The following is a 19,576-nucleotide window of genomic DNA, read 5'->3' as shown; positions in this document are numbered from 1 at the left end:
CCTTTTATAGAGCAGTTTGCATTGTTTAGGATTAGCACATGGCTACATTAAGTGGCTTTTGTTGGATTAATTAAAAAAAGGGAAGAACAACACCAAGATTCTTTAGTGTGAAACTGTTACTGTTTCAGCTGCTAGAGAGTTACTTTAGTGCTCGGTGGCTAAATCCATAATACATCATATTGTATTAGTTGTGTGTTGTCAAATAAATATAGTGAAGTAGAAAGTACAATATTGGCCTCTAAAATGTAGCGGAGTAGCAAACAATGGAAATACTCAAATACCTCAAAATGGTTTATGAGTGAATTAGTTCCTTTCCGTTGCTGTATATCTAATTACAACAATAATTAGCGGATAAGAATAAATATTACAGGAAATTAATGCAATGTGCTTCAGACAACTGAATTAAAATGTATATATCACAGATAAACAAGAGAAATCTCAGAAAATGATGTGCCGAATAAACAGCTGATCTGTAGTTTTAAAGATAAGAAGTATTATAAATGAACATGTACATGACATGAAATATGTCAGATGTTCTTTTACTGTTTTCTGTCAATAAAAGAACCTTTGGGAGTATTTGTTTATGAGATAAATACAGACAGGCCAAAAGCCCTGTTGCACATCACAAGAGCGCCATCTACTGACAGGGAAGGAAACTCCCATTTATCAGCCACAAAAAAACACACAGATGTATACTTTTATCATGAAGGCGCTAATCTGTTGGTAATAGGCAAAGCAAGTTTATTTGTTCACATTTAAACAACAAGGTGATTCAAAGTGCTTCACATGAAACCATTAAAAGCATCAAAACATAATGCAGATGAAAAAAAGATTTAACAACAATTAAGAACATTCATTTTAAAACATTAAAAAACAGTCAAAAAGCAAAAAATGGAATAACCTGCGCTCAGCTTTCCGACACTCTTTTTTCACTATTCAGACCAGCTTAGCATTTCTCCAAAGGGATCTTTTCTTACCCAAGACAACTTTCGCCTTAGTGGATGCAATGGCGTCAATAACATGTTTATCTTTATAATTAAAGTCACCCACAAGCTCATTGACTGAGATGCAAGAGAGGGCTGGTGCGGAGGAGAACTTCTGAATAAATAGTTCACTGGTGTTTTCAGTGATGTAACACTTTGTCACAACCTTGGTTTGGACATTTGTGTGCAGGGAGATTGCACTCTCAAAGAAAACACAGGAATGATCAGAGAGTGCAACATCAGTCACAGCAACCTTGGAAATGTTGGTGATGATTAGGTCTAGAGTGTGCCCCTTGTTGTGGGTGGGACCTGTTAAATGCTGAGTCAGATCATAATTATCAAGGACGCCACATAGCTCTATAGACCCTCTTATCAACATGGATTTTAAAATCACCAACAATGACAACACAATCAAAATCAATACAGATTATAGACAGCAGTTCAGTAAACTCATCAAAGAAGGTTGCACAGTATTTAGGTGGTCTGTAAATGTTGAGGAATAAAACTCGAGTGCCACATATTCAAAGGAATTAAAATGACCAAAAGACATCTGCTTGCATTGAAGAGACTCATTATATAAAATAGCAACTCCACCTCCTTTCTTATGCGCTCTTGTTTCACTCATGAAACTGAAGTTGGGAGGTGTTGCTTCAATAAGAACAGCTGCACTGTTATCTTACTCTAACCAAGTTTTAAACAAAAAATCAAGTTTGTGCCTAATAATGAAATCATTGATTAAAAATGTTTTTCCTGACAGAGACCTAACATTTAATAAAGCTAAGTTTAATATGTTTAAAGCACTATTTGCCCAATTTATTTTGACACGCTGCCGAGGAATGAATGTTAAATTTGATAAATTTGCAGATTTACTAATGTTTCTTCGCAGCCTCACCTTTCCTTTTCGATAAGTCAGGACAGGAATTGAGAAGGCTAACTTCATACAGGGCCCCGACTGTTCCTGGAGATAATCAGTGGTGTCATTAGTCTTGTAGTCCGGACCCAAAAGATATCAATGCATGTCTTTATCAGGGAGGGGAGATAGAGGATGGTTGTGGAGCCGTCGTGGAGGCAGTATGTGCTGGTGAGGAGAGTAAAAACTCCTCCTCTCGGAGAGCAGAGGGGTATCAATCCCTGATGATGAGGTTGGAGACTCCTCCTCTTGTCTCTCCTGAGGCTTCCCATGAGGTCTCCACGGCGATGCTGTGTGGTTATCTCTTGTTTAGACTTATCTTAGTCTCCTGTCCTTGGCAGTGGGAACAGACGGGTGACGCAGGAAGAAAAATAGGTTAGAGGTAAACTGTTTCACCCCTGACTTGTTCAGGCAAACTCCATCTGCCTTAAAAAGATGTATGCGCTCCCAGAAAAGGTCGAACTTGTTTCGTTCTTCTTTCATCTCCTCTCCTGGCTGGTGGAAGAGGGCCACTGATAAACACCTCAGCATCGACAGAGCTGACTGTGTTTAACAAGTCAATAAAGTTTCTCTTCAGAACTTCAGACTTTTGTTTCACAATATCACAGCTTCCCGTATGCACAATGAGGTTTTTCAGCCACGATGTCCAAGATTTTGTCTCTCAATAATCTGAATCGCGTGTAGCATGAAATGCAATACTTTAATAAAGTAAAATATAAGTACCTCAGAATTGTATTTATGTACAGACAAATATATATATAAATACATAATCTGAATCTGCAATGTAATTATGTTGCCAAATTAGTACAATGTTGGCCTACAAAATGCAGTGGAGTAGCATGAAATGGAATACTTTAATTAAGTAAAGTACAAGTACCTCAGAATTGTATTTATGTACCGAAAAATATATATACAAACAAATATATACATATATCTTTATCTTCAAATGTGTTCCAGTTTGTGGGGCAGTAATTATTACTTTATTATCATATTCATCATTAAATTCATCATATCAACAGTTCAGTAATGTAACTCCAGTTATACAATAATTTAATATTGTATTTTGTGAGATGAGATATATTCCTAGAGAAACTATTTAAAGTTGACACCATCATAATTGATCTCACATTAAAGTGAAGTAACTGGGGTTTGATAGCCAGCTAGCTATCAAGGACCTGGTAAAAAAAAACAAAAGAGTCAAGGTAACTCTAAATTGTAAGATAATTATAAAAAACAATTAATAATATGGCAACAAGCTACGCACGTGACGCGTCATCCTTGTGTCACGTGACCAAGCCGCCGTTCTGCAACCTGTGGCTTTATTGATTTGTTCTAGTTCGCCTGTCAGTCTGCACATAAGCAGCTAACAGTGATGACATGGCACATTTAAGGATTTATGTCTGCTAAGATGATTGGGCTCTTTTTAGGCTCAATATCATTTAATTTGACCTTCATGTTGGCAAATACAATTTACAGAAAGCATATTTTATGGTTAACTGATTAAATAAAACATGAAAAATCCGAATTTAGAGACCTTGTTCTTGGTTCAAAACTTACTGAGCGTGATGAGTCCCGTGACCTCAGTATTTACGTTTGAAGTGAAATTATATGAATCCTTATGGAGCGTTTGATGGTGAAACTGCTGCAGGAGCTACTTATAGTAACATTCTTAACCTTTCTCTGTCAAAACAAAATGGGTATACTGTTAAGAAAAGCACAGATTTCCATCAATATATTTGTACATGCAGATCTTGATTGTTTATTTGTATGCAAAATATATATTGTTTAAAGAAAAATAAGAATCCATGGATGCTAATCTGGGAGTTTACTTCATCTACAGATCAAGATCACAGAGCAACCATTGAGTGGAGATTCACCCAGGATGGGGACACAAACATGAAAGTGGAACATGCTCGTGAAATAGTGAAAAAGATATATTGTTGTGACACAATTAGAGTGGTGGAAGAAGTACTTAGACTAATGTGAGAGCAGTTTAATGTTATAATTACTTTATATACTGATGGGTGCCTTAATGTCTGATAATACATATTGATTTATTGGTTGATCCTTCATCACTCTTGTGACGTGCCCTGCTGCGCCATCTACTGATAGGGAAGGAAACTACACAGCCACACAAAACAAATAGAGTACTTTTATTGAGATGAAGGCGTTAAATTATTGGTATTGAAAGCAATAAGTTACAGACGCAGTGAGGCTCACGAGTCTGCTGCAGCTGAAGAATAAGGAAGTCCCCAGTGATCACATGGTCCAGGCTCTGATGGAGGATAGATGGGCTCATAAATATCCTGTCAGGGGAGAGCAAACAGAGTCAGAGGATAAAACAGACTGTGATTTACAACAAGCTGCTGTAACGATGTGAAAAACAAACTAGCGAGCAGAACACAGCAGCCAATGACAAAAGGCTGAGAGATGTGTGTGATGGGCCACCTGTAAGGATGCTGTCTCTTATCACAGTCATTCGAAGTAAAGGGCCTATGAGTTGGCAAAAATGTATGAAAATATGACATAATGATAACATTACGGCAACTTTGAAAAGCTGAGAAACGTTATATTACTATTGTTGTTTGCATTTTGTCATATTTTAAATGTCTTACATGTAAGGGAAGGTCTAATTTATTTGAATGTTACATATAATGCTATACAATGTTTCTTTCTCATACTGGATGAAAACCCATTTGCTTCTTTCTTGTTATTTGAAAATATGAACCAAGATATTGTTGTGGAAAACACATATTTTACAGGAGTGTATTCACCAATACAGCAGCACCACATAAAACATATCCAAAACATATAAAACAGAGTAACAATTAATTAGATAAATCATAAAAAGAATAACCAGACTCACAAAGCACATACGCTAAAAAGGATGAAATACCAGCCATAAATATAAATACAATAAATGGATGACACGTTTGATCACAATATATCAAAGAGAATAGATTTAAAAGCGTGTAAGGAAACAGGTTACTGTTTATTATTTCTCGGGGGAGCTCGACATAAAAAGACACGTTGGTCTTGGACATGAAGTCCTGTCTGTAAAACCAGCTGTAACTGTTTTTATTGGGACTTCTAAACTACAATTGCAGCCAGTGAGAGCAATACATTAACTCTCAACTGCTCCGGGATGAAATAATAATGATCAGAAGTAAATCAACAGAAAATGAATCTACAACTATCTAGATAATCTATTTTATATTCCTCTTTTAAATTACCTCTGAACATTTTAGTAAGACTTCATATAGCCTCGTTCATTTTGGGTAGATTTGTTCATCTGTGTGTATTTATGTTTGTTTGAAAATAACTTTGTAATATCTGGTTTTGACGAGTACCATAAAAAAAACGTTGTTATTATTAAGTATTGTTATTTGTATTATTGTTGATTCACTTTTTAAATCCGCAAAAATACAAAGCAATACCTTTTAATTCCAAGCATTTCTTTCTGACCTTTTGTATACAAAACTATTTATGGCTTAATTTATGAAAATACTCTGCAGATTAATCATTAATGAAATGAATCATTTTAGACATTTACAGACCCACGTCAGCTCTGAGAGAACACACACACTCTGATCAACTTTGATCAACTCCATAGAAGTGAACTGAACCACAATCAATACTTTTTAACACGGGGGATTGTGGAGGAACACTGTGATCCTTATTGATTTCAGCAAAGATTTGGCAAAACCAAAACCGATAATGACAGCTGATCACCCAAAAGAAGTCCCTAACATTACCATTTGACGACAAACAACTCACACTCACTCATTCATTGTAGGTGTGTATCTCTCCAGCTTCAGGTTCCCAGGTGATAAATCTAAAATGTTCAGTTATGACAACACAACAGAGAGGTTTAAAATGAGACCCAGAGGAAGAACGTTTCTTCCAAGGACAGCAGGGCCAGGTGATATACCTGCCTTCACAGGTAAGACACATCTTTATATAAGGAGATGCTTATAATCAAATATATACGTATATAAATGATATATCATGATTCATGTATCACATTGATATTTTACAGGAATTTTCAGCTGTTACCGCGCAGAACAAACCGGGACATGACGGTTTCTTACACCCTTGAAGTGGCCGATGCACGATTTGGTGGCTTCGCCAAGCTCCTGTTCCGGTGGAAGGGAAGCATCTACAGGCTGCTTTACAAAGACTTCCTGCTGTTCTGTGGAGTTTATCTGTTTTTCAGTTTATTCTACAGGTACATTCTCTGATTTCATCTTTTAATTCTGCTGTTAGCTCCAGTATGACTGAGTGGACTTTTTATTTTCCTCCCAGGTTCCTCCTCACTCCAAAGCAGCAAGATCTGTTTGAGCGAATCGCTCTTTACTGTGACCACTTCACCAACACCAACTTCATCCCAGTTTTGTTCGTACTGGGTGAGTCCGATTGAACTAGTTCTGTCTCTCACACGCCAAATCTGACGATAATAATTCACGTTGTTTGGTCCCAGGTTTCTATGTGTCCCTGGCCTTTAACCGGTGGTGGGGTCAGTACACCAGCTTCCCTCTGCCCGATAACCTGATGATGGTGGTGTCCGGGAACGTCCACGGGGCCGACGAGAGGGGCCGTCTGCTGCGACGGACACTCATGAGATACGCCAACTTATCTTCAGTTCTGATCCTCCGCTCCATCAGCACAAGGGTGCACAAACGTTTCCCAACTCTGGAGCACATAGTGGAGGCTGGTAGGAGAGGAATGAAGTACTCTTACTGCAGTATTTAAGTGGGACACTATACGGTCACTTTACTTGTTCATATTTACTGCACTTTAGTTCTCTAACTATAAATTACTTTATACAACTAATTTCACCAGTACATTTTAAGTTAATTATGAGGCATTACAGAAATGTTACCTTGTAAAAAAAAGATGAAGCAGCTGATTTTAAAATATAATTCAGAGACCATTTAAAAGGGATGCCCTTCCTCACAATGTGATGATTTACATGTGTTTAATGAAATTAAGTTGCTTATTAAAACTGGAATAATTTGAGTTTTAAATAAAGAGTATTTATTATTTCACTAAGATATGCAAGATATCAAAATAGTTCCTAGTAGAACCTTTAAGTTATGATGTTGTTTCAGATTTTGGATTGGATTTGGATTTGGATTGTTTGTGGACTTTAAACCTTCTTCACATCCGCTCATGTGAAAATGTTGTAAAACTCCTCTGATCACAAACATCTTTGAACCAAACTGTCTGATCTCTTTGCAGGATTTATGACCACACACGAGCTGAAGAACTTTGAGTCGCTGCACTCTGATTTCAACAAGTACTGGATGCCTTTGACTTGGTTCTCGAACCTGGCGTCCAGAGCGAGAGAGGAGGGTCGAGTGAGGGACGACATCGCTTTGAGGCTGCTGATGGATGCGAGTTGTTTTGTTAATGTTGTTGCTGTTGTTGTTTTACACTTTTTATATACACAATGCAGGAACAAGGGATATGAAAATGAACTTTAATGCCCCAGTATGTTTTGTATAACTAACTATATGAAGGTGTAATATGTATTTATAACTACAGGAGCTGAATAAGTACAGAGGCAAGTGCAGCCTCTTGTTCCACTATGACTGGATAAGCATCCCTCTGGTCTACACGCAGGTAGGATCAAAGACAAAACTATCAACCACAAAATAATTTTTTAATTAATTTATCTTTTATCCAAAATATATTACAAAACTGACTTGATCCCCAGCAGTGGAATTTAACTAATTTACTCAAGTACTGTATTTTAGTACAAGTTTAAGGTACTTGTACTTTACTTGAGTATTTCCATGTTATACTACTTTCTACTTTCGGGTTATAAGCCGCGGCTTAAATATCGGTGCAGCTGATTTGTGGATTTTTTCCAAGTCTAAATTTAGCAGCAGTTGCAGAGACATACAAAATTCACGTGAAATATTCCCAAATCCCCTTCTCAGCAGCAGCAACCAAACTCCCTGCTGTCGTTCCCGCCCCGCGGCGCCTCTCACCCCGCCACCCCGCTTGGCTTCCCGCCGGCACCCACCGGCGATGCCACCACGCTTACCCGAGGAGGCGCGATGGAAAACAGGTCTAATGGCGCTCGTCAGCTAGCAGCGAGCGCGAGCTAGCCTCTCCCACCAGCTCCACAGCGCTAGCAGCGGGAGCTAGCAGCGGGAGCTAGCAGCGGGAGCTAGCAGCGCGATTCAGCAGCGCGATTCAGCAGCGCGAGCTAGCGCTGTGGAGGTGATGGGAGAGCGCTATCTGCTAGCTCACACGCGCTCGCTGCTAGCACTGTGGAGCTGGTGGGAGAGGCAGGGATTCCCTCGCCGTCAGACCTGTTTTCTATCGCGCCTCCTTGGGTAAGCGTGAGCGTGGTGGCATCGTCGGTGGGTGCCGGCGGAGAACCAAGCGGGGTGAGAGGCACCGCGGGGCGGGGAGGACAGCAGGGAGTTTGGCTGCTCACGAGCACTCGCTGCTAGCTCGCGAGCTTGCTAGCAGCTGCTGCCGTAGTGTTTGAGCTCAAGTAAACAACACTGAAAATTCAGCACAAAATACGAAGTGCTGCAGCAACTAGCTCCCCGACAACCACCGAAGGTAGCGGGACCAGCCTCGGCTAGACGCCCGACTCAGGCAGAGGGGACGCGGGCAGTAGCAGCAGCAACAGGGGCTTATAAACTGCCGCGTCCGGGTTTATGATTAAATAGACTTTTTCTTTAAATTTAGTACATGCGGCTTATAAAAGAGTGCGCCTTACAACCCGCATTTGACGGTACTCCACTAAATTTTAGATGATTTTTAATCCACTACTAAATGAGTTACTTACTTTGCAAATTGAAATTAATAATAGAAAATACATCAAGCAATTCATTATGATGTATCATTATAGGTTAAGATAAAACGTTATTGATCCGCAGTGGGGAAGTTAACAGATTAAGTCATTAACATTAGCTCAATCAAATTAAACAATATAATATACTATACTATATATAAACGTAATATAATATACATTATTCTGAAATGGTCCATTGTGACTAATGAGTGCTTTTACTTTTGTTACTTTCAGTATATTTTGATGCAATACTAGAATTGCTATTTTTACTTTAGTAAAATATCTGAGTACTTCTTCCACAACATTTGATCACTGCCTTATGTTTTTTTTTCCATCTTTGCAGGTAGTTACTTTAGCGGTTTACTCTTTTTTTGCCTTCTGCATGGTTGGCCGACAATTTCTGAACCCTGAGAAGGGATACAAGGATCACAAACTGGACATGTACGTCCCTGTTTTCACCCTGCTGCAGTTCTTCTTCTACGCTGGCTGGCTCAAAGTGAGACATTACATCACTTGTAGAAAAATGTTGTTTTCATATGTCGTGAAAGAGCGATTTCATGATACGTGTCTCCGTTCTGCAGGTGGGGGAGCTCATCATCAATCCATTCGGCGAGGACGATGATGACTTTGAAACCAACCAGCTGATTGACAGAAACATTCAGGTGGTTCCCCTCAAGGCTTCTCTCCAATACGACTAGACTAAACACCGTAGTAGATGACCCGCAACTGCTTGTTCTCTCTCCTGTAGGTGTCAATGCTGGCTGTAGATGATATGTACCAGAACCTGGCTCCCATTGTGAAGGACAAGCACTGGGCGCAGAGACATTTCTCCATCCCGTACACTCTGTCGACAGCAGCAGAGACTCTCAAGCCGGCCTTTAAAGGCTCCACCTTTGACATGAGGTAAATTACTTTTTCATGTTTCTGAGGACTGATGTCGCTTCTGCACAGTCCAGTAAAATCACAACCAAAATGTCTGTCATATTTGCAGGATGAGCGCCGAGGATCTTGAGATTCACCAGCCTGCAGACACTTCTTCTGGAAAGAAACTGTATTTACCTCTTAATAAGGGCTCTCTCGGCGAAGGGCTTGACAGTCTTCTGCAGAGGGGCAAAGGTATCCTGCGAGGTGGGAGCCTCCCTTCTCTGGTGGACGTGTCATCACACCCAAATGAGGAGGATGATGCTGATGCTTCCCCAGAGGGCGACATTAACACCATCAACCACAAAGAAGAAGAAAATGCATGGATCAAAGTTGCAGTGGAACACAACTAGTAAACATTATTGTGATACTTGAACTGTGTTTTTTGAACCAATATTACCAACCAATATTTTTAAATGTGTCACAATTAAATTAATTTGTGAAAAAAACTACATAATTGTATTGTCTTAATATGTATGTTTAAATTAATTGAAGTGATTTTTCAGTGCTTTCATTCATGAGGATATAGTATTTTGTAAGCACATACGTTTAATTGAAAACTCATAGTGAGAGAGCACAGTACGTTTGAGTGCTTTAAAGTGATTCGTTATCCACTTCAAATATTTTGTAATTGTAAAAATAATCTGAATCTGCAATGTAATTAATGTTGCCAAATTAGTACAATATTGAATGAAATGGAATACTTTAATAAAGTAAAGTATAAGTACCTCAGAATTGTATGTATGTACAGAAGGGGGGGTAATTATTACTGTATTATCATATTCATCATTAAATTCATTGTATCAACAGTTCAGTAATGTAACTCCAGATATACAATAATTTAATATTGTATTTTGTGAGATTAGATAAGATATATTCCTAGAGAAACTATTTCAAAGTTGACACCATCGTAATTTAACTCACATTAAAGTGAACTAACTGGGGTTTGATAACCAGCTAGCTATCAAATACCTTTGATTGACTGCAAAAAGCAACCAACCAACTGAACTGGTAAAAGAAAAGTCAAGGTATCGGTCTGGGTATCAACCGATATTTCTGTAACTATGTATGTCAGATAATTAGCAGTGAGGTATAGTTTTTCTTTTGAAATGTCGTAAAACCTGAATAAACCCCGAGCTCGTCCATAACAGAATCCCATGCTCCATAGCCAAAGTAACAGGAAACCTGCTGCGTTCACGTACTTCAACCTGTCAGAAAAACATCTTCCCTTGACCCCGATTACAACATCTATTAAACTCAAATGTAATTTGTAATGTAATATTTACTATCCTCAATGGTGAAACAAAAACAAACCAACTATACGTTCACTTTAACCTAAAAAATATAAGCTGGGAAGGAAGTGCTCTGATATCTGACCGTCTCGTGAGCACTTGAATGCACCACAGGAAGCGAAGAAATGAGAAGAAGTCGAGGAAATCGACTATTAACATAGTTCTCCGAATAAACTTCATATTTAGCGTATGAAAAGTGTCAAAGTTATATCTGGGTATAACTATTAGGCAAAAACAACTTCCCGACTGTTAAAAAAACAACAACCGGTGTTTGGTCACGTGATTTATGGGGTCAAAAGTTTCGCGGGAATCAACATGGCGAGCGAGATGGCCTCCGCGCCGGAGGCGGTGCAATGTCCCGTGTGTTTAAAAGACTTCTCGTCCGCCACAATCAACGGACACCTCGACGCGTGTCTGCTGAAAGGCGGAACAGACAGCGGTCCGTCGACAACCGACGAAAGTGAACCTCCTTTGAAGAAATTTCGCATTAGCGCGGAGGCTGAACCACCGACCTGCGGCGACTCCTCTGCGGCTGGTGCGCCGTCATCTTCCGTGTTTTCTCTGTTTCAGACCAACAAGAGCAAAGTTTCAGGTGCAGGTGAACGGAACGGTTTATTTTCGAGTACGCAACCTGTTGCCACTGCTGTCAACAAGGGGGTTAAACGTAATGTGTCGGACGAGCCAGGACCAGGGGGCACGGAGGACCTCAAGTGTCAAACCTCCGGATTTAACGGGCAGACCTTGAAGGCATCAGGTGAAGTATCGCCACTGACACTGATGACGTCAAGCAAGCCTCTGGCGGAGATGCTGAGACCAAACACGCTGGAGGAATACTTTGGTCAAAATAAAGTTGTGGGTCAGCAAACACTCCTCCGGTCTCTGCTGGACTCCCAAGAAATACCGTCCCTGATCCTCTGGGGCCCACCGGGTTGTGGAAAGGTGATACTACATTTTAGGACCATCATTGGTTAATATGCTGATTTATTGATTAATAATTTTGTCTATGAAACAACAAATGCTGAAATGAGTCAATTACTTGCAAGTTAGATTATTGTATTATTAAATTAGTAGGAATTGCTTAATGAATGAATGAATATATACTTTATTAATTTGTTGAATATATACTTTATAAATGTGTTGTTGGAGTAGCAGCAATTTACAGACACAAAATAAAATATAAAAACAGGAGGGATGAAAGATTAGATTAGATTAGATTAGATTCAACTTTATTGTCATTACACATGTACAAGTACAGAGCAACGAAATGCAATTTAGCATTCAACCAGAAGTGCAATAGAAGTAAGTACCAATATACAGATAATAAGTAAGTATTTTATAGATAATAAGTTAACGCTCCAAGTGGAACTGTAATATATAAATACGGAATATACAGATTGATTGATTGAGGTAATATGAACATATTATACAGGTTGATTGTGCATTACATGTAGGTAGACTATGAACAGGAACTATAAACATAATTTACAAAAGGCAAATGGGCGTATGATAAGTTGGGTATTACAGATTGAGTGAACGTTAAATAGCGCATGTAATGCGTTGGGCAGTTTTCACCACCCGCTGCAGTCCCTTGCGCGTCGCAACAGAGCAGCTCCCATACCAGACTGTGACACAGTTGGTTAGGATACTCTCGATCACGCAGCGGTAAAAGTTCACCAGGATGGCTGAAGACAGATGTTTTTTCTTCAGTGTCCTCAGGAAGAAGAGGCGCTGGTGAGCTTTCTTGACGAGGCTGGAGGTGTTGGTGGTCCAGGACAGGTCTTCCGAGATGTGGGTCCCCAGGAACTTGAAGCTGGAGACACGCTCAACGTCCATCCCATTGATGTGGATGGGCGCATGCATGCTTCTTTTCTTCTTCCTGAAGTCCACGATGAGCTCCTTGGTTTTGTTGGTATTTAGGAGCAGGTTATTTTCGGCGCACCATGTGGCCAGGTGCTGTACCTCTTCCCTGTAGGCTGTCTCATCGTTGTTAGTGATGAGACCAATCACCGTGGTGTCGTCTGCGAACTTGATGATGGAGTCTGATCCATGCACAGGTCTGCAGTCGTAGGTGAAGAGGGAGTAGAGGAATGGGCTGAGCACACAGCCCTGTGGCACACCAGTGCTGAGTGAGACGATGGTGGAGCAGGTGTGGCCTGACCTAACATGTTGTGGTCTGTTAGTCAGAAAGTCCAAAATCCAGTTGCAGAGGGAGGTGTTGGTGCCCAGGTCTCCAAGTTTAGTGATTAACTTGGAGGGGATGACAGTGTTGAAAGCTGAGCTGAAGTCAGCAAACAGCAATCGCGCGTAGGTGTTGGTGTTGTCCAGGTGTGTGAGCACAGAGTGCAGTGCTGTGGAGACTGCATCGTCTATGCTCCTATTGCTGCGGTAGGCAAACTGGTGTGGGTCCAGTGCGGGTGGGAGGGAGTCCTTCAGGTGTGCCAGGACCAGCCGCTCAAAGCACTTCATGATGATGGGTGTGAGTGCTACAGGGCGGTAGTCATTGAGGCACGTCGGCTTGGAATGTTTCGGCACTGGCACGATGGATGTAGCTTCAAAGCATGTTGGCACTGCTGCTTGGGCAAGGGACAGGTTGAAAATGTCCGTGAAGATCCCAGTGAGCTGTTCCGCACACGCCCTGAGCACACGTCCAGGAATGCCGTCAGGTCCAGCAGCCTTGCGTGCGTTGATCCGGCTCAGTGCTGTGTGGACAATAGTGGTGGAGAGTGTGGTGGGCTGGTGGTCTGCTGGGAGTGTTGTCTTGGTGGCGGTGTCTCTGTTTTCCCTCTTGAAGCGAGAATAGAAGTTGTTAAGCTCGGAAGGAGATATCTGTGGCTGTGGGGGTGAGATTGCTGGGTGATTACCTGGATGCCCTGCCACATGCGTCTGGGGTCGGAGTTGGAGAAGTGTCGCTCTATTTTTTGCTTGTAGCAGTTCTTGGCCTTCTTGATGCCCCTCCTCAGGTTAGTCCTGGATGTGCTGTAGGCCTGTGCATCCCCTGATCTGAAGGCCGTATTACGGGCCTTTAGCAGAAGCCGCACCTCCTTGCTCGTCCATGGCTTCCAATCACTTTGTAGTTATAAAAAACAGTTCCTTGAAGCAGTGTTACTGAGGTTACAGTTGGAGTTTAGACTTTTACAGCATGTTGGACGAGGCAGTTATTCCTTCTCTGACTGTCAGGGGTTTTGTTGTGCTTTAATCATATTGCTTGTGTTTTGTCATCTTTCAGACCACTCTGGCTCACATAATCGCCAGCACCAGTAAGAAGAAAGGGACAGCTCGGTTTGTCTCTCTGTCAGCCACCAGCGCGTCCATCAACGATGTCCGAGAGGTGATCAAGCAGGCGCAGAACGAGCTGCGACTGTGCAAGAGGAAGACCATTATCTTCATAGATGAAATTCACCGCTTCAACAAATCCCAACAGGTGAGCCAGAAAGATGTGCTCTGATCTGTGTTTATGTTGGAAAGCTGCAACTTCAAAATCCAGCCTGTGTTGTGTCGGTTTCAGAGAAAGAGTTTGACATTTTGGGATATGTGCTCACTCACTTTCTTGCTAAGAGTTGTATAAGAAATTTGAAACCACTCTCATGTCAGTCTGAAGCTACAACCAGGAGGTGGTTAGCTTAGCTTAGCATAAAGACTGGAAGCAAGGGGGAAATGTTAGCCTGGCTCTGTCTTAAGATAAATAGTTTTAACTGCCCTCAAACAATACAAAACCTTTGTTTGATTCTTGGAAAACATTTATATTATTGTTCTTGAGTCTGTCAAAGAAGCAACATACACTTTTTTGCTTCTAAAACTGAATGTGTGTGCCTCGATAATTCATTGTTTTTAATACGTTTTAGAACGTTAATCATGGGTAGCACCTATTTCAGTTGTAGTCTTTTGCGACATGACAGTAAATCTTTGTCAGGTCGTAAAGAGGCTCAGTCGATAGTAGTGAAACAAACACTCTTGTTTTCTCGTAATTTAAGAGCTGGTCATTGCTGTCATTTATTTCCTCTCCCATGTTTGTGTTGGTCTCTCCCACTCCCTCTTTCAATACATACCTGTATCTGTAGGACACCTTTCTTCCTCACGTGGAATGCGGGACGGTGACTCTGATCGGGGCAACCACAGAAAATCCGTCCTTCCAGGTGAACGCTGCCCTGCTGAGCAGGTGCCGGGTGCTGGTTCTGGAGAAGCTCTCTGTGGAGGCGATGGGCTCGATCCTGGACAGGGCCGTGGCCAAACTGGGGATCAGAGTCCTGGAACAAGATCCAGCAAATCCGGAGCAGCAAGACCAATCGGATGGACATGAGTAAGTGGGTGTCATCAGATAACTCAAAAATCCTTTCAACTCTGGTCTGGTATGATGATATGTCGATAGAAGAGAATTTGCAAATGAGTTGCAGTCAGACAGCTGCAGATGTTATGGGATGATGATGATGATGATGAAGATGATGAAGATAATGAACTCCAGAGATATAATCAAATAGTTTAATAGTACTGAAATATGTGACGTATTGCAAGATCATAAGGTTTGAAACCAGGAAGTGTCTTAAACCTGCATTCTCTCTAATGGCCACCAGAGGGCAAAGTCTTACTGTATCGACTATGAGAAAATGACTGATTATCCCCACTGACTGATTACTTGATTTATTACCTCAGTAAATATTTTTTACATGAATTTATTGTGCTCTGCCGGAAACCGGTGGATTGCTCCCTCCAGGTCGGGACAAACTGCCTACCCCAAGCGAAGGAGTTCAAGTATCTCGGGGTCTTGTTCACGAGTGAGGGTAAGGTGGAGCGGGAAATCGACAGGCGGATCGGTGCGGCTGCAGCAGTAAAACAGGCGCTGTACCGGTCCGTCTTGGTGAAGAGGGAGCTGAGCCGGAAGGCAAAGCTCTCCATTTACTGGTCGGTCTACGTTCCAACCTTCACCTATGGTCACGAACTCTGGGTCGTGACCGAAAGAACGAGATCTCGGATACAAGCGGCCGAAATGACCTTCCTCCGTAGGGTGGCCGGGCTCAGCCTTAGAGATAGGGTAAGGAGCTCAGACCCGACCCCGGATAAGCGGTTGATAATGGATAAATGGACATGAGTTTATTGTCTCAATCTCTATTTTCAAGTCTTCTCCAATACAGCATGATGTTCATTTAGTAAAGTTTGATCCATTTATAATAAAATAGACCATGAATCAGGGTATGCTTTAGGGCGTGGCTACTTTGTGATTGACAGGTCGCTACCAGAGCCGTATATGGAGTCTTTACTAAGTTGTCACTTCTCCGCAGTCCAAATATGGTCACTTCAGTTCACTGGTTGCAAATTGGCGACGGCCATAATCCAAGTTGGTAATGCTAATACAGCATACAATACAACAGTCCTGCAATAAATCATAAATTCATGAATGTTATAATGTTCAATTTTGATCGAAACTGCTTTTTAGGATTGGTGACTCAACTTTATGACTGTTTTGGAGGATGTAGTTTGTGTTACTTTTTAATTGTATTGCATTAACCTGATGTTGCTAGTATTTTTGTCGGCCTTATTTATATAAATTACAGTAAAAACCCCTCTTTGTATAAGTAGGTGTACCTAACAAACTGGCAACAGAGTGTATTGTAGTCATACATGGTGTATACTACATTTTTATATATTGTCACTGATACAGTATATCTGTTGAATTGTTTATTTATATATAATATATATGATTATTGTTTTCCTACCTAGGCCAAAGATTTTAATAGAACAAAAGGCTCTGGACACCATCGCCTACTTCTGTGACGGTGACGCACGAGCAGGACTCAGTAGTCTGCAGCTGGCTGTTCAGGCTCAGATGACCTCGAGCCGGCCCGGCCCATCGGGACACGCTGGTTCTCAGGACATACTGGTGAAGGAGGCGCACGTGAAGGAAGGTCTTCAGAGGGCCCATATTCTCTATGATAAGGCTGGTAAGCCCAGATGTACTTAGTTTATTATTATTGTATAGTTGTTACTAACCAAAGGTAAAACATTGTTTGCACACTAAATATAATGCTCCAATGAACATATATTTAAATAACGTTTCAAACGCCAAGCTCTCAATTTTTCCGTCTTTATCGCCTGGATGTGCGTGGTTTAAAAAATAAATAAAAGTAGTAACCAAAGATAACCTCTGTGAATCCCAATGACCTGCCTTGCACAACTTCAAGGCACCATAGATTTACCAAAATTATAATATTTCTTTTAGTATAGTGCTTCCACACAGTTTCTTATTATTTACAGGTGCAATATACAGTACAAGGTACAGAGCATTCATATTGTATATATCGTATATTATAGATAGATAGTGGAGTTTAATGGATTTTGGGTCACAGCAGTAGTTTACATTTTTTTTCTTTTTAAATAGTTTTAATATTTCTTTTAGTATAGTGCTTCCACACAGTTTGTTGTTATTTAAAGGTGCAATATAAGAGGCACAGAGCATATATATATATATATATATATATATATATCTCATATATTATAGATAGTTTACTTGGATTTTGGATCACAGCAGTAGTTCAACATTTATTTTTTTTTTTTTAAATAGTTTCCCATTTAAAAATCATTGTCACTCATCCTACCTCCTCTTCCTGTGTATTTACTCTCTCCTGCTCCATAAGACGTCAGCTGTAAGACCGTATCCTTCCCCTTTCTCCTCTTTATGGCTCATCAGTCTTTTCTTGTGTTTGTTTTATTTTTTTTATTAAGGTTTGGAAAACAGTTAATGAAATTCCACCTGAAGGGCGACGTGTCTTCACATGTACTGATGATGTGTTTGTCTGTGTGCGTTACTCAAAGGTGAAGAGCATTACAACTGTATCTCGGCGTTGCACAAGTCCATGAGGGGCTCCGATGAGAATGCGTCTCTCTACTGGCTGGGCCGCATGCTGGAGGGCGGCGAGGAGCCCCTCTACGTGGCTCGCAGGCTGGTCCGCTTCGCCAGCGAGGACGTGGGTACGTTCATTATACCGTCACTGCATTTATTTGCTTTTGATCAACTAGCCTGACATTAATGGTTTGGATTATACTGTACTGACCATGTGTGTGTGGCTTTGCATGGCTGTGACCTTGATAACGACCTTAAAACAGTCGCTGAGTTATGGCTGTTTCCTTCAGACAGGGGCCTCTTGGTTGTTAAGCCCAGCTCATAATTTAAGATGACGGCTGGGTTTTCCAGTCAGGACTCCTCAGCTGTTGGACTCAGAACATCTTAAAATTGTGCTAAATCTGTCTCCTCTTTTTAAATGCATTTTTATTCCAAAGTCGTTTGTGATTTGTATCATAACTCTTAACTTAAATAACATTTAACGTATTGATTGTTTTAACTTTTTCTACTAATTTTGAGTTCAGCTTATACTACACTCTACAGGCAACTTCCGTGAGACGTAGTTGCCTGGAGTGTATATAGTTGTATTATTTGTAATGTAGTTTTGGTAATTATGATGCATGTTATATTGTGCTTGTTATAACCGTCTCTATTATACAGTGAAATCCATTCTAATATTATTTTGATAAGTAAAATTAATAGCAATTGTAGTAGTAGTGTCACAGTTCTGTAGCGTAAGCGACTGATTGAATGTTTATTTAAATGTCCCTAACCATTTTATACACATATACTACATGTACTATAGTATTACAGGACAGAAAATACTCAATAAACTGAAAGCTTGCCAGAGAAATAAGAAGGTTTTGAGCGAGAGCATGTATCTTTTAAAGCAGACCAAAATCTCTTTTACCGCCTCTCTCTCTCAGGAATGGCAGACCCCGCCGCTCTTCCTCAGGCAGTGTCGGCCTTTCAGGCCTGCCACTTCATCGGGATGCCCGAATGCGAGGTAGACTTCACCCGACCGACCAGCAAGCGTTTTTTAGTCGGACTCGTAATAGTTGTATTGTATGTTTTTCACCTCCGTCCCTGCTCAACAGGTGATTCTGGCTCAGTGTGCGGTCTATCTGGCTCGAGCGCCGAAGTCTGTGGATGTCTACAAGGCCTACAACAACGTGAAAGCCTGTTTGAGGACCCACAAGGGCCCTCTGCCTCCCGTCCCTCTGCACCTTCGCAACGCCTCCACCGGGCTGATGAAGCAGCTGGGCTACGCGAAAGGCTACAAATACAATCCGGCCTTCAGCGGCGCCGTGGAGCAGCAGTACTTACCTGAAGACCTGCAGGGAACCGACTTCTTCACCTGGACACCGTCATGAGGTTCTGTTGCAATGACGGACACTTTTTGCTATAGTAGGTTAAGAAAAACAAAGCTGCCCAATGAAAACACAATTTTTTTCTCTTTCTTTTTAAGATAATCCATATTCAAATGTAGGGTTTTCATTAATTGATTATTTGCTTACATTTCTCTTAAATTTGACTTTCTTGTTGTTTATGAATACATTATAAAAGGATATCGTTTCCATGTACAGTTTACTTCAATATGTGTTTAAATAAAGACCTTAATCTGTTCAAATAAATAAAATACAGTAAATATATGCAGTCTATTGCGATAATCTAATATTTACTATGTTAACTTTGTTTATCTTTATCCTGTCCTTGCAATGTTGTTAAAATCTATATTTGTATATAATGAATGCTATATATATGTTAATAGTCTGTACATACTTTGATGAAATACAAGACAAATATAATATTAAAATGAGG

At 40.7% G+C, this 19,576-nt stretch overlaps 2 protein-coding genes across 2 annotated transcripts; both read left to right on the top strand.

Moving 5' to 3' along the window:
• Positions 1-5,969: 5,969 nt before the first annotated feature.
• Positions 5,970-9,984, top strand: LOC306753836 (bestrophin-4-like; the record flags this gene model as incomplete). Its single annotated transcript, XM_079237753.1, has 9 exons — positions 5,970-6,121; positions 6,199-6,299; positions 6,374-6,607; positions 7,135-7,289; positions 7,441-7,518; positions 9,054-9,206; positions 9,292-9,372; positions 9,459-9,613; positions 9,702-9,984. 9 exons carry the CDS (start codon positions 5,970-5,972, stop codon positions 9,982-9,984), a joined length of 1,392 nt encoding a protein of 463 aa, XP_079093879.1.
• Positions 9,985-11,238: 1,254 nt separating this feature from the next.
• On the top strand, positions 11,239-19,238 carry wrnip1 (WRN helicase interacting protein 1; the record flags this gene model as incomplete). Its single annotated transcript, XM_079220109.1, has 7 exons — positions 11,239-11,862; positions 14,150-14,344; positions 14,982-15,220; positions 16,636-16,856; positions 17,728-17,883; positions 18,682-18,761; positions 18,853-19,238. The coding sequence occupies 7 exons, from the start codon at positions 11,239-11,241 to the stop codon at positions 19,126-19,128; spliced, it is 1,791 nt and encodes a 596-aa protein (XP_079076235.1). The 3' UTR covers positions 19,129-19,238.
• Between the last annotated feature and the right edge of the window lie 338 nt (positions 19,239-19,576).

This window comes from Taurulus bubalis (assembly GCF_910589615.1).
Source record: "Taurulus bubalis genome assembly, chromosome: 1".
Taxonomy (NCBI): domain Eukaryota; kingdom Metazoa; phylum Chordata; class Actinopteri; order Perciformes; family Cottidae; genus Taurulus; species Taurulus bubalis.
The sequence above is the reverse complement of the archived record's forward strand: the minus strand, read 5'-3'. Positions and strand labels throughout refer to the sequence as shown.